The 17280-nt window shown below is 42.4% G+C and overlaps 1 protein-coding gene across 1 annotated transcript; it reads right to left on the bottom strand.

Moving 5' to 3' along the window:
- Nucleotides 1–249: 249 nt before the first annotated feature.
- LOC120050096 (hepatocyte growth factor-like) lies at nucleotides 250–3388 on the bottom strand. Its single transcript, XM_038996738.1, has 4 exons — nucleotides 2815–3388; nucleotides 2558–2664; nucleotides 1114–1256; nucleotides 250–954 (listed from the first exon to the last, which is right to left on the bottom strand). The coding sequence occupies exons 2-4, from the start codon at nucleotides 2580–2582 to the stop codon at nucleotides 727–729; spliced, it is 396 nt and encodes a 131-aa protein (XP_038852666.1). The 5' UTR covers nucleotides 2583–2664; nucleotides 2815–3388; the 3' UTR covers nucleotides 250–726.
- Between the last annotated feature and the right edge of the window lie 13892 nt (nucleotides 3389–17280).

Below are 17280 nucleotides of genomic sequence, written 5' to 3'. Positions count from 1 at the left end.
TGCCAGAAACTATTGTTTAGAAATGTTATTAAAGCTAATGCCTCAATCACAAAGACAGCGTCAATACATTTTGGTACAGCAGAAATACATTCATTTCCAATGGAATGCTGCATTTGCCTTGCAGCATTGCATTGCAGAGGCAGTTGCAGTGTGTTCTTTGTGGTGCATACCTTGGATTTATCAAGGTATGCATCACATTGTATGCGTAGACAGCTTGACAGAAATGGTAGCAGAAGGTGAATGTTGAGGACTTTTGTTGCACACAATCCAAATGATGCTAGGTACTACTTTGCGCAATGACGCTATCAGTGTGATCAAGGCGTAACAACCTGGTCCTGCATTAATCAATTTGCATATTATAAGAATCCTTCTTATCATTTTCAGCCTCTCTGAACATGTCATTGTATTCCCAGCCTCTGAACATCCCAAAATATCTCTTCCATTCATGGTGTTTTTTCCCTCCAAAAACTGAAGCGACGTCCAGCCACGAAGCCCCAAAATGGCTGCTTCCCATAAAGTCAGTTTCCTCATTCTTACATCTCCCAACCGTCTTGTTAGTTAGGCATCCTCTGTTGGACAGATCATTCTCCATCCTACCGGCTTGTGGTACAGTCCTAAATATTCCACCCCTCCTCTTATAGTGCTGTAGTACAGTCCTGAATGCTCCACCCCTCCTCTTGCAGGCTAGTGGTACAGTCCTGAATGCTCCATCCCTCCTCTTGCATGCTAGTGGTACAGTCCTGAATGGAGTGGTTTAGTCTGTGCTTCTTCCAGTAGTTTTTCCTCCAACCTGGAGTAGTGTATGAAGACTTTATGGATCCACCCCGAGTAGTAGGCCACATTGACGAAGATGGCGGGCCGCCGGGCCAGGGCACAGCCCCGGCCGTGGATGCTCACGCCCACGATGACTTTGCTCTCTCGTTCCTGGCACACCAACGGGCCACCGTAGTCTCTCTGTGAGGGACGAACCAATAGCAGGTTAGCGTGGTGCTCATGCAGCCAATCAAAAGGCATTATGGTAGTTATACGAATAGTTTGAAGTAATAACTGAGTCACGCAATGTCGAGTCAATGCATGTTTCAGATAATGTAGAGTAATGTTTATGAAGCTCACCTCACACACTCCCTGGTCTTTCTTGCCCCCGGCACACACTTTGCTGTCGGTGACAGGCAGGGTTTTGTCGTGGAGCTCAGAACACCAGTCGTTACTGACCATGGGCAGACTCACAGCTTTCAGTGCCCCCTCATATCCTGTCCCTGGACAGGAAGTAGCCGGAAATAAAGCAGGAAACAGTCAGTCTACTGTCCAAACATCATTTCACCATATTCCAAACCTATAATCCTGGACAACATGTTTGTCTATATGGTGTCATTGTGGGGGACTTTATTCACACATTCGATACATGATATCCTAAGGTCTCTTCTTACAATATCAAGGATCTCTCGATCCAATATCCCCCCAGATCTTCACCACACCATAGCATGAAACAGAGGTCATACAGAATACACTCAGTGGCCAGTTTACTAGGTACACCCATCTAGTACCGAGTCAGACCCCCTTTGCCTCCAGAACTGCATCAATTCTTTGGGGAATTGGAAACATTGCTCAATTGGTATCAAGGGACCTAAAGTGTGCCAGGAAAACGGTCTCCACACCATTACACCACCACCACCAGCCTGTACCGTTGACACCAGGCAGGATGGGGCCATGGACTCATGCTGCTTACGCCAAAACCTGACTCTGCCATTAGCATGACGCAACAGGAACCTGGATTCATCTGACCAGATGATGTTTTTCCACTCCTTATTCACCAGTGTTGGTGATCGCGTGCTCACTGGAGCCGTTTCTTCTTGGTTTTAGCTGATAGGAGTGGAACCTGGTGTGGTCGTCTGCTGCAAATAGCCCATCCATGACAAGGACCGACGAGTTGTGCCTTCCGAGATGCTGTTATGCACACCCCCATTGTGCCGTTATTTGCCTGTTTGTGGCCCGCCTGTTAGATTGCACAATTCTTGCCATTGTCCTTCGACCTCTCATCAACGACCTGTTTTCGCCCACAGGACTGCCGCTGACTGGATGTTTTTTGTTTGTTGCACCATTCTCAGTAAACACTGTTGTGGGTTAAAAGCCCAGGAGGCCAGCCGTTTCTGAGATACTGGAATTGGCACGCCTGGCACCAACAATCATACTATACTCAAAGTCGCTTTGGTCACTCGTTTTGCCCATTCTAACGTTCAGTCGAATAGTAACTTTATATAGCAAGCCACGGCCACGTGACTCACTGTCTGTAGGAGCAAACCATTTTTGTGAACGGGGTGGTGTACCTAATAAACTGGCCACTGAGTGTATATAGATATACATAAGACACCACACAGGGATAAGACACCACACAGGGATAAGACACCACACAGGGATAAGACACCATACAGGGATAAGATACCACACAGGGATAAGACATAACACAGGGATTAGACATAACACAGGGATTAGACAACACAGGGATAAGACACAACACAGGGATAAGACACAACAAAGGAACAGTCATGTAGGGCAGTACCTTTGGTCTCTCCCCAGCCGTACATGAGACAGTTGGTTCCGTCTGTGACCCCACAGCCTGCTACTGGGAGCTGGATGGTGAAGGCATGCTCAGAGAGAGGGGCAGGCCTAGGCGTGGACACATAAACACACGAATGAATAAATAAATGGTTGCTGTGCCTACAATGGATGGATTGATTATATTTTTTACATGTATTTTACCAGGTAAGTAAAATGGCTGACTGACTGTCTCACTGAATGAATGAATGCTATTCTTACTTGGCCAGTTTGAGCAGGGCCAGGTTGGATCCCTCCGGGCCACAGACCACGTGTGCGATGCGGAGCCTGGGGTGGTCCAAGGACGAGTTGAGGTGAAGGAGGCCCACCTGTACACTGTACTCACTCAGGTCTGGAACACTGAGGACCACAGAGACTACTGTCAGACACACTCCAAATAGGGTTGACCACACATTGACCAGTCAGTATAAACTGAACATAGTATAAGAGGTATAAGCTGGAGAAAAGATTGGCCACAGCTTGTATAAACACTATAATACAATACAGTAAAATACAGTACTGCAGTATTCTACTCTATTCTCTGTATGAACACTTATCATTGGCCACATACTAACCACAGCTACCAGCATCACTAAACTGACAATAGACTATAGAAGGCCTCAGCAGGCACTCTACAAACTCACTCAATCTGGCTCCTCAACTGTGTTCAATGACCCACATACAGCACATTGCATAGTCAGCAACAAGCTACTGAACTAATAATGATGCCAATGGCCACAGTCTTGATGGAAGCAAGGTTCTGTGATGTCGGCATGAGGAGTACAACTAAACCACTCACTAGAGTACAACTAAACCACTCACTAGGAGTACAACTAAACCACTCAATAGAGTACAACTAAACCACTGACTAGGAGTACAACTAAACCACTCACTAGAGTACAACTAAACCACTCACTAGGAGTACAACTAAACCACTCACTAGGAGTACAATTAAACCACTCACTAGGAGTACAATTAAACCACTCACTAGAGTACAATTAAACCACTCACTAGAGTACAATTAAACCACTCACTAGAGTACAACTAAACCACTCACTAGGAGTACAACTAAACCACTCACTAGGAGTACAACTAAACCACTCACTAGGAGTACAACTAAACCACTCACTAGGAGTACAACTAAACCACTCACTAGGAGTACAACTAAACCACTCACTAGGAGTACAACTAAACCACTCACTAGGAGTACAACTAAACCACTGACTAGGAGTACAACTAAACCACTGACTAGGAGTACAACTAAACCACTCACTAGAGTACAACTAAACCACTGACTAGGAGTACAACTAAACCACTCACTAGGAGTACAACTAAACCACTCACTAGGAGTACAACTAAACCACTCACTAGGAGTACAACTAAACCACTCACTAGGAGTACAACTAAACCACTCACTAGGAGTACAACTAAACCACTCACTAGGAGTACAACTAAACCACTCACTAGGAGTACAACTAAACCACTCACTAGGAGTACAACTAAACCACTCACTAGGAGTACAACTAAACCACTCACTAGGAGTACAACTAAACCACTCACTAGGAGTACAACTAAACCACTCACTAGGAGTACAACTAAACCACTCACTAGAGTACAATTAAACCACTCACTAGAGTACAACTAAACCACTCACTAGGAGTACAACTAAACCACTCACTAGGAGTACAACTAAACCACTCACTAGGAGTACAACTAAACCACTCACTAGGAGTACAACTAAACCACTCACTAGGAGTACAACTAAACCACTCACTAGGAGTACAACTAAACCACTCACTAGGAGTACAACTAAACCACTCACTAGGAGTACAACTAAACCACTCACTAGAGTACAATTAAACCACTCACTAGAGTACAACTAAACCACTCACTAGGAGTACAACTAAACCACTCACTAGGAGTACAACTAAACCACTCACTAGAGTACAACTTAACCACTCACTAGAGTACAACTAAACCACTCACTAGAGTACAACTAAACCACTCACTAGGAGTACAACTAAACCACTCACTAGGAGTACAACTAAACCTCTCACTAGGAGTACAACTAAACCACTCACTAGAGTACAACTAAACCACTCACTAGGAGTCCAACTAAACCACTCACTAGGAGTCCAACTAAACCACTCACTAGGAGTACAACTAAACCACTCACTAGAGTACAACTAAACCACTCACTAGGAGTACAACTAAACCACTCACTAGGAGTACAACTAAACCACTCACTAGAGTACAACTAAACCACTCACTAGGAGTACAACTAAACCACTCACTAGAGTACAACTAAACCACTCACTAGGAGTACAACTAAACCACTCACTAGGAGTACAACTAAACCACTCACTAGAGTACAACTAAACCACTCACTAGAGTACAACTAAACCACTCACTAGGAGTACAACTAAACCACTCACTAGAGTACAACTAAACCACTCACTAGAGTACAACTAAACCACTCACTAGAGTACAACTAAACCACTCACTAGAGTACAACTAAACCACTCACTAGAGTACAACTAAACCACTCACTAGGAGTACAACTAAACCACTCAATAGAATACAACTAAACCACTCACTAGGAGTACAGCTAAACCACTCACTAGGAGTACAGCTAAACCTCTCACTAGAGTACAACTAAACCACTCACTAGAGTACAACTAAACCACTCACTAGAGTACAACTAAACCACTCACTAGGAGTACAACTAAACCACTCACTAGGAGTACAACTAAACCACTCACTAGAGTACAACTAAACCACTCACTAGGAGTACAACTAAACCACTCACTAGAGTACAATTAAACCACTCACTAGAGTACAACTAAACCACTCACTAGAGTACAACTAAACCACTCACTAGGAGTACAACTAAACCACTCACTAGGAGTACAACTAAACCACTCACTAGGAGTACAACTAAACCACTCACTAGGAGTACAACTAAACCACTCACTAGAGTACAACTAAACCACTCACTAGGAGTACAACTAAACCACTCACTAGAATACAACTAAATCACTCACTAGGAGTACAACTAAACCACTCACTAGAGTACAACTAAACCACTCACTAGAGTACAACTAAACCACTCACTAGGAGTACAACTAAACCACTCACTAGAATACAACTAAACCACTCACTAGGAGTACAACTAAACCACTCACTAGGAGTACAACTAAACCACTCACTAGAGTACAACTAAACCACTCACTAGGAGTACAACTAAACCACTCACTAGAATACAACTAAACCACTCACTAGGAGTACAACTAAACCACTCACTAGAGTACAACTAAACCACTCACTAGAGTACAACTAAACCACTCACTAGGAGTACAACTAAACCACTCAATAGAGTACAACTAAACCACTCACTAGGAGTACAACTAAACCACTCACTAGGAGTACAGCTAAACCTCTCACTAGAGTACAACTAAACCACTCACTAGGAGTACAATTAAACCACTCACTAGGAGTACAACTAAAACCACTCACTAGAGTACAACTAAACCACTCACTAGGAGTACAACTAAACCACTCACTAGGAGTACAACTAAACCACTCACTAGAGTACAACTAAACCACTCACTAGGAGTACAGCTAAACCACTCACTAGAATACAACTAAACCACTCACTAGGAGTACAATTAAACCACTCACTAGGAGTACAATTAAACCACTCACTAGAGTACAACTAAACCACTCACTAGAGTACAACTAAACCACTCACTAGAATACAACTAAACCACTCACTAGGAGTACAGCTAAACCACTCACTAGGAGTACAGCTAAACCACTCACTAGAATAGAACTAAACCACTCACTAGGAGTACAATTAAACCACTCACTAGGAGTACAATTAAACCACTCACTAGAGTACAACTAAACCACTCACTAGGAGTACAACTAAACCACTCACTAGGAGTACAACTAAACCACTCACTAGGAGTACAGCTAAACCACTCACTAGGAGTACAACTAAACCACTCACTAGAGTACAACTAAACCACTCACTAGGAGTACAACTAAACCACTCACTAGGAGTACAACTAAACCACTCACTAGGAGTACAACTAAACCACTCACTAAAGTGCAACTAAACCACTCACTAGAGTACAACTAAACCACTCACTAGGAGTACAACTAAACCACTCACTAGGAGTACAACTAAACCACTCACTAGGAGTACAACTAAACCACTCACTAGGAGTACAACTAAACCACTCACTAGGAGTACAGCTAAACCACTCACTAGGAGTACAACTAAACCACTCACTAGAGTACAACTAAACCACTCACTAGGAGTACAACTAAACCACTCACTAGGAGTACAACTAAACCACTCACTAGGAGTACAACTAAACCACTCACTAAAGTGCAACTAAACCACTCACTAGAGTACAACTAAACCACTCACTAGGAGTACAACTAAACCACTCACTAGGAGTACAACTAAACCACTCACTAGGAGTACAACTAAACCACTCACTAGGAGTACAACTAAACCACTCACTAGGAGTACAACTAAACCACTCACTAGGAGTACAACTAAACCACTCACTAGAGTACAACTAAACCACTCACTAGGAGTACAACTAAACCACTCACTAGGAGTACAACTAAACCACTCACTAGGAGTACAACTAAACCACTCACTAGGAGTACAACTAAACCACTCACTAGGAGTACAATTAAACCACTCACTAGAGTACAGCTAAACCACTCACTAGGAGTACAACTAAACCACTCACTGGGAGTACAACTAAACCACTCACTAGGAGTACAACTAAACCACTCACTAGAGTACAACTAAACCACTCACTAGGAGTACAACTAAACCACTCACTAGGAGTACAACTAAACCACTCACTAAAGTGCAACTAAACCACTCACTAGAGTACAACTAAACCACTCACTAGGAGTACAACTAAACCACTCACTAGGAGTACAACTAAACCACTCATTAGGAGTACAACTAAACCACTCACTAGGAGTACAACTAAACCACTCACTAGGAGTACAACTAAACCACTCACTAGGAGTACAACTAAACCACTCACTAGGAGTACAACTAAACCACTCACTAGGAGTACAACTAAACCACTCACTAGGAGTACAACTAAACCACTCACTAGGAGTACAACTAAACCACTCACTAGGAGTACAATTAAACCACTCACTAGGAGTACAGCTAAACCACTCACTAGGAGTACAACTAAACCACTCACTGGGAGTACAACTAAACCACTCACTAGGAGTACAACTAAACCACTCACTAGAGTACAACTAAACCACTCACTAGGAGTACAACTAAACCACTCACTAGGAATACAGCTAAACCACTCACTAGGAGTACAACTAAACCACTCACTAGAGTACAACTAAACCACTCACTAGGAGTACAACTAAACCACTCACTAGGAGTACAACTAAACCACTCACTAGAGTACAACTAAACCACTCACTAGGAGTACAACTAAACCACTCACTAGAGTACAACTAAACCACTCACTAGGAGTACAACTAAACCACTCACTAGGAGTACAACTAAACCACTCACTAGGAGTACAACTAAACCACTCACTAGAGTACAACTAAACCACTCACTAGGAGTACAACTAAACCACTCACTAGGAGTACAACTAAACCACTCACTAGGAGTACAACTAAACCACTCAATAGAGTACAACTAAACCACTCACTAGGAGTACAACTAAACCACTCACTAGGAGTACAACTAAACCACTCACTAGAGTACAACTAAACCACTCACTAGGAGTACAACTAAACCACTCACTAGGAGTACAACTAAACCACTCACAAGAGTACAACTAAACCACTCACTAGGAGTACAACTAAACCACTCACTAGGAGTACAACTAAACCACTCACTAGAGTACAACTAAACCACTCACTAGGAGTACAACTAAACCACTCACTAGAGTACAACTAAACCACTCACTAGGAGTACAACAAAACCACTCACTAGGAGTACAACTAAACCACTCACTAGGAGTACAACTAAACCACTCACTAGGAGTACAACTAAACCACTCACTAGAGTACAACTAAACCACTCACTAGAGTACAACTAAACCACTCACTAGGAGTACAACTAAACCACTCACTAGGAGTACAACTAAACCACTCACTAGGAGTACAACTAAACCACTCACTAGAGTACAACTAAACCACTCACTAGAGTACAACTAAACCACTCACTAGGAGTACAACTAAACCACTCACTAGGAGTACAACTAAACCACTCACTAGGAGTACAGCTAAACCACTCACTAGGAGTCCAACTAAACCACTCACTAGGAGTCCAACTAAACCACTCACTAGAGTCCAACTAAACCACTCACTAGGAGTACAACTAAACCACTCACTAGGAGTACAACTAAACCACTCACTAGGAGTACAACTAAACCACTCACTAGAGTCCAACTAAACCACTCACTAGGAGTACAACTAAACCACTCACTAGAGTACAACTAAACCACTCACTAGAGTACAACTAAACCACTCACTAGGAGTACAACTAAACCACTCACTAGGAGTACAACTAAACCACTCACTAGGAGTACAGCTAAACAACTCACTAGGAGTCCAACTAAACCACTCACTAGGAGTCCAACTAAACCACTCACTAGAGTCCAACTAAACCACTCACTAGGAGTACAACTAAACCACTCACTAGGAGTACAACTAAACCACTCACTAGGAGTACAACTAAACCACTCACTAGAGTCCAACTAAACCACTCACTAGGAGTACAACTAAACCACTCACTAGAGTACAACTAAACCACTCACTAGGAGTACAACTAAACCACTCACTAGGAGTACAACTAAACCACTCACTAGGAGTACAACTAAACCACTCACTAGGAGTACATCTAAACCACTCACTAGGAGTACAACTAAACCACTCACTGGGAGTACAGCTAAACCACTCACTAGAGTACAACTAAACCACTCACTAGGAGTACAACTAAACCACTCACTAAAGTGCAACTAAACCACTCACTAGAGTACAACTAAACCACTCACTAGGAGTACAACTAAACCACTCACTAGGAGTACAACTAAACCACTCACTAGGAGTACAACTAAACCACTCACTAGGAGTACAACTAAACCACTCACTAGGAGTACAACTAAACCACTCACTAGGAGTACAACTAAACCACTCACTAGAGTACAACTAAACCACTCACTAGGAGTACAACTAAACCACTCACTAGGAGTACAACTAAACCACTCACTAGGAGTACAACTAAACCACTCACTAGGAGTACAACTAAACCACTCACTAGGAGTACAATTAAACCACTCACTAGAGTACAGCTAAACCACTCACTAGGAGTACAACTAAACCACTCACTGGGAGTACAACTAAACCACTCACTAGGAGTACAACTAAACCACTCACTAGAGTACAACTAAACCACTCACTAGGAGTACAACTAAACCACTCACTAGGAGTACAACTAAACCACTCACTAAAGTGCAACTAAACCACTCACTAGAGTACAACTAAACCACTCACTAGGAGTACAACTAAACCACTCACTAGGAGTACAACTAAACCACTCATTAGGAGTACAACTAAACCACTCACTAGGAGTACAACTAAACCACTCACTAGGAGTACAACTAAACCACTCACTAGGAGTACAACTAAACCACTCACTAGGAGTACAACTAAACCACTCACTAGGAGTACAACTAAACCACTCACTAGGAGTACAACTAAACCACTCACTAGGAGTACAACTAAACCACTCACTAGGAGTACAATTAAACCACTCACTAGGAGTACAGCTAAACCACTCACTAGGAGTACAACTAAACCACTCACTGGGAGTACAACTAAACCACTCACTAGGAGTACAACTAAACCACTCACTAGAGTACAACTAAACCACTCACTAGGAGTACAACTAAACCACTCACTAGGAATACAGCTAAACCACTCACTAGGAGTACAACTAAACCACTCACTAGAGTACAACTAAACCACTCACTAGGAGTACAACTAAACCACTCACTAGGAGTACAACTAAACCACTCACTAGAGTACAACTAAACCACTCACTAGGAGTACAACTAAACCACTCACTAGAGTACAACTAAACCACTCACTAGGAGTACAACTAAACCACTCACTAGGAGTACAACTAAACCACTCACTAGGAGTACAACTAAACCACTCACTAGAGTACAACTAAACCACTCACTAGGAGTACAACTAAACCACTCACTAGGAGTACAACTAAACCACTCACTAGGAGTACAACTAAACCACTCAATAGAGTACAACTAAACCACTCACTAGGAGTACAACTAAACCACTCACTAGGAGTACAACTAAACCACTCACTAGAGTACAACTAAACCACTCACTAGGAGTACAACTAAACCACTCACTAGGAGTACAACTAAACCACTCACAAGAGTACAACTAAACCACTCACTAGGAGTACAACTAAACCACTCACTAGGAGTACAACTAAACCACTCACTAGAGTACAACTAAACCACTCACTAGGAGTACAACTAAACCACTCACTAGAGTACAACTAAACCACTCACTAGGAGTACAACAAAACCACTCACTAGGAGTACAACTAAACCACTCACTAGGAGTACAACTAAACCACTCACTAGGAGTACAACTAAACCACTCACTAGAGTACAACTAAACCACTCACTAGAGTACAACTAAACCACTCACTAGGAGTACAACTAAACCACTCACTAGGAGTACAACTAAACCACTCACTAGGAGTACAACTAAACCACTCACTAGAGTACAACTAAACCACTCACTAGAGTACAACTAAACCACTCACTAGGAGTACAACTAAACCACTCACTAGGAGTACAACTAAACCACTCACTAGGAGTACAGCTAAACCACTCACTAGGAGTCCAACTAAACCACTCACTAGGAGTCCAACTAAACCACTCACTAGAGTCCAACTAAACCACTCACTAGGAGTACAACTAAACCACTCACTAGGAGTACAACTAAACCACTCACTAGGAGTACAACTAAACCACTCACTAGAGTCCAACTAAACCACTCACTAGGAGTACAACTAAACCACTCACTAGAGTACAACTAAACCACTCACTAGAGTACAACTAAACCACTCACTAGGAGTACAACTAAACCACTCACTAGGAGTACAACTAAACCACTCACTAGGAGTACAGCTAAACAACTCACTAGGAGTCCAACTAAACCACTCACTAGGAGTCCAACTAAACCACTCACTAGAGTCCAACTAAACCACTCACTAGGAGTACAACTAAACCACTCACTAGGAGTACAACTAAACCACTCACTAGGAGTACAACTAAACCACTCACTAGAGTCCAACTAAACCACTCACTAGGAGTACAACTAAACCACTCACTAGAGTACAACTAAACCACTCACTAGGAGTACAACTAAACCACTCACTAGGAGTACAACTAAACCACTCACTAGGAGTACAACTAAACCACTCACTAGGAGTACATCTAAACCACTCACTAGGAGTACAACTAAACCACTCACTGGGAGTACAGCTAAACCACTCACTAGAGTACAACTAAACCACTCACTAGGAGTCCAACTAAACCACTCACTAGAGTCCAACTAAACCACTCACTAGGAGTACAACTAAACCACTCACTAGGAGTACAACTAAACCACTCACTAGGAGTACAACTAAACCACTCACTAGAGTCCAACTAAACCACTCACTAGGAGTACAACTAAACCACTCACTAGGAGTACAGCTAAACCACTCACTAGGAGTCCAACTAAACCACTCACTAGAGTCCAACTAAACCACTCACTAGGAGTACAACTAAACCACTCACTAGGAGTACAACTAAACCACTCACTAGGAGTACAACTAAACCACTCACTAGAGTCCAACTAAACCACTCACTAGGAGTACAACTAAACCACTCACTAGGAGTACAGCTAAACCACTCACTAGGAGTACAACTAAACCACTCACTAGGAGTACAGCTAAACCACTCACTAGAATACAACTAAACCACTCACTAGGAGTACAACTAAACCACTCACTAGGAGTACAGCTAAACCACTCACTAGGAGTACAACTAAACCACTCACTAGAGTACAACTAAACCACTCACTAGGAGTACAACTAAACCACTCACTAGGAGTACAACTAAACCACTCACTAGGAGTACAACTAAACCACTCACTAGAGTACAATTAAACCACTCACTTGGAGTACAACTAAACCACTCACTAGAGTACAACTAAACCACTCACTAGGAGTACAATTAAACCACTCACCAGAGTACAATTAAACCACTCACTAGGAGTACAACTAAACCACTCACTAGGAGTACAACTAAACCACTCACTAGGAGTACAGCTAAACCACTCACTAGGAGTACAGCTAAACCACTCACTATGAGTACAACTAAACCACTCACTAGAGTACAACTAAACCACTCACTAGGAGTACAACTAAACCACTCACTAGGAGTACAACTAAACCACTCACTAGAGTACAACTAAACCACTCACTAGGAGTACAACTAAACCACTCACTAGGAGTACAACTAAACCACTCACTAAAGTGCAACTAAACCACTCACTAGAGTACAACTAAACCACTCACTAGGAGTACAACTAAACCACTCACTAGGAGTACAACTAAACCACTCACTAGGAGTACAACTAAACCACTCACTAGGAGTACAACTAAACCACTCACTAGGAGTACAACTAAACCACTCACTAGGAGTACAACTAAACCACTCACTAGAGTACAACTAAACCACTCACTAGGAGTACAACTAAACCACTCACTAGGAGTACAACTAAACCACTCACTAGGAGTACAACTAAACCACTCACTAGGAGTACAACTAAACCACTCACTAGGAGTAGAATTAAACCACTCACTAGAGTACAGCTAAACCACTCACTAGGAGTACAACTAAACCACTCACTGGGAGTACAACTAAACCACTCACTAGGAGTACAACTAAACCACTCACTAGAGTACAACTAAACCACTCACTAGGAGTACAACTAAACCACTCACTAGGAGTACAACTAAACCACTCACTAAAGTGCAACTAAACCACTCACTAGAGTACAACTAAACCACTCACTAGGAGTACAACTAAACCACTCACTAGGAGTACATCTAAACCACTCACTAGGAGTACAACTAAACCACTCACTGGGAGTACAGCTAAACCACTCACTAGAGTACAATTAAACCACTCACTAGGAGTACAACTAAACCACTCACTAGGAGTACAGCTAAACCACTCACTAGGAGTACAGCTAAACCACTCACTCGGAGTACAACTAAACCACTCACTAGGAGTACAGCTAAACCACTCACTAGAGTACAATTAAACCACTCACTAGAGTACAGCTAAACCACTCACTAGGAGTCCAACTAAACCACTCACTAGAGTCCAACTAAACCACTCACTAGGAGTACAACTAAACCACTCACTAGGAGTACAACTAAACCACTCACTAGGAGTACAACTAAACCACTCACTAGAGTCCAACTAAACCACTCACTAGGAGTACAACTAAACCACTCACTAGGAGTACAGCTAAACCACTCACTAGGAGTCCAACTAAACCACTCACTAGAGTCCAACTAAACCACTCACTAGGAGTACAACTAAACCACTCACTAGGAGTACAACTAAACCACTCACTAGGAGTACAACTAAACCACTCACTAGAGTCCAACTAAACCACTCACTAGGAGTACAACTAAACCACTCACTAGGAGTACAGCTAAACCACTCACTAGGAGTACAACTAAACGACTCACTAGGAGTACAGCTAAACCACTCACTAGAATACAACTAAACCACTCACTAGGAGTACAACTAAACCACTCACTAGGAGTACAACTAAACCACTCACTAGGATTACAGCTAAACCACTCACTAGGAGTACAACTAAACCACTCACTAGGAGTACAACTAAACCACTCACTAGAGTACAACTAAACCACTCACTAGGAGTACAACTAAACCACTCACTAGGAGTACAACTAAACCACTCACTAGGAGTACAACTAAACCACTCACTAGAGTACAACTAAACCACTTACTAGGAGTACAATTAAACCACTCACTAGAGTACAATTAAACCACTCACTAGGAGTACAACTAAACCACTCACTAGGAGTACAACTAAACCACTCACTAGGAGTACAATTAAACCACTCACTAGGAGTACAACTAAACCACTGACTAGGAGTACAGCTAAACCACTCACTAGGAGTACAACTAAACCACTCACTAGGAGTACAACTAAACCACTCACTAAAGTGCAACTAAACCACTCACTAAAGTGCAACTAAACCACTCACTAGAGTACAACTAAACCACTCACTAGGAGTACAACTAAACCACTCACTAGAGTACAACTAAACCACTCACTAGGAGTACAACTAAACCACTCACTAGGAGTACAACTAAACCACTCACTAGGAGTACAACTAAACCACTCACTAGGAGTACAACTAAACCACTCACTAGGAGTACAACTAAACCACTCACTGGGAGTACAATTAAACCACTCACTAGAGTACAGCTAAACCACTCACTGGGAGTACAACTAAACCACTCACTGGGAGTACAACTAAACCACTCACTAGGAGTACAACTAAACCACTCACTAGGAGTACAACTAAACCACTCACTAGAGTCCAACTAAACCACTCACTAGGAGTACAACTAAACCACTCACTAGGAGTACAGCTAAACCACTCACTAGGAGTACAGCTAAACCACTCACTAGGAGTCCAACTAAACCACTCACTAGAGTCCAACTAAACCACTCACTAGGAGTACAACTAAACCACTCACTAGGAGTACAACTAAACCACTCACTAGGAGTACAACTAAACCACTCACTAGAGTCCAACTAAACCACTCACTAGGAGTACAACTAAACCACTCACTAGGAGTACAGCTAAACCACTCACTAGGAGTACAACTAAACCACTCACTAGGGGTACAGCTAAACCACTCACTAGAATACAACTAAACCACTCACTAGGAGTACAACTAAACCACTCACTAGGAGTACAACTAAACCACTCACTAGGAGTACAGCTAAACCACTCACTAGGAGTACAACTAAACCACTCACTAGGAGTACAACTAAACCACTCACTAGGAGTACAACTAAACCACTCACTAGAGTACAACTAAACCACTCACTAGGAGTACAACTAAACCACTCACTAGGAGTACAACTAAACCACTCACTAGGAGTACAACTAAACCACTCACTAGAGTACAATTAAACCACTCACTAGGAGTACAACTAAACCACTCACTAGAGTACAATTAAACCACTCACTAGGAGTACAACTAAACCACTCACTAGAGTACAACTAAACCACTCACTAGGAGTACAATTAAACCACTCACTAGAGTACAACTAAACCACTCACTAGGAGTACAACTAAACCACTCACTAGGAGTACAATTAAACCACTCACTAGGAGTACAACTAAACCACTGACTAGGAGTACAGCTAAACCACTCACTAGGAGTACAACTAAACCACTCACTAGGAGTACAACTAAAACCACTCACTAGGAGTACAACTAAACCACTCACTAGGAGTAGAATTAAACCACTCACTAGAGTACAGCTAAACCACTCACTAGGAGTACAACTAAACCACTCACTGGGAGTACAACTAAACCACTCACTAGGAGTACAACTAAACCACTCACTAGGAGTACAACTAAACCACTCACTAGGAGTACAACTAAACCACTCACTAGGAGTACAACTAAACCACTCACTAAAGTGCAACTAAACCACTCACTAGAGTACAACTAAACCACTCACTAGGAGTACAACTAAACCACTCACTAGGAGTACATCTAAACCACTCACTAGGAGTACAACCTAAACCACTCACTGGGAGTACAGCTAAACCACTCACTAGAGTACAATTAAAACCACTCACTAGGAGTACAACTAAACCACTCACTAGGAGTACAGCTAAACCACTCACTAGGAGTACAGCTAAACCACTCACTCGGAGTACAACTAAACCACTCACTAGGAGTACAGCTAAACCACTCACTAGAGTACAATTAAACCACTCACTAGAGTACAGCTAAACCACTCACTAGGAGTCCAACTAAACCACTCACTAGGAGTCAACTAAACCACTCACTAGGAGTACAACTAAACCACTCACTAGGAGTACAACTAAACCACTCACTAGGAGTACAACTAAAACCACTCACTAGAGTCCAACTAAACCACTCACTAGAGTACAACTAAACCACTCACTAGAGTACACTAAACCACTCACTAGGAGCCAACTAAACCATCACTAGAGTCCAACTAAACCACTCACTAGGAGTACAACTAAACCACTCACTAGGAGTACAACTAAACCAACTCACTAGGAGTACAACTAAACCACTCACTAGAGTCCACTAAACCACTCACTAGGAGTACAACTAAACCACTCACTAGGAGTACAGCTAAACCACTCACTAGGAGTACAACTAACCACTCACTAGGAGTACAGCTAAACCACTCACTAGGATACAACTAAACCACTCACTAGGAGTACAACTAAACCACTCACTAGGAGTACAACTAAACC

The sequence above is a fragment of the Salvelinus namaycush genome, chromosome 6 (genome assembly GCF_016432855.1).
Source record: "Salvelinus namaycush isolate Seneca chromosome 6, SaNama_1.0, whole genome shotgun sequence".
In the NCBI taxonomy this organism is placed as follows: domain Eukaryota; kingdom Metazoa; phylum Chordata; class Actinopteri; order Salmoniformes; family Salmonidae; genus Salvelinus; species Salvelinus namaycush.
The sequence above is the reverse complement of the archived record's forward strand: the minus strand, read 5'-3'. Positions and strand labels throughout refer to the sequence as shown.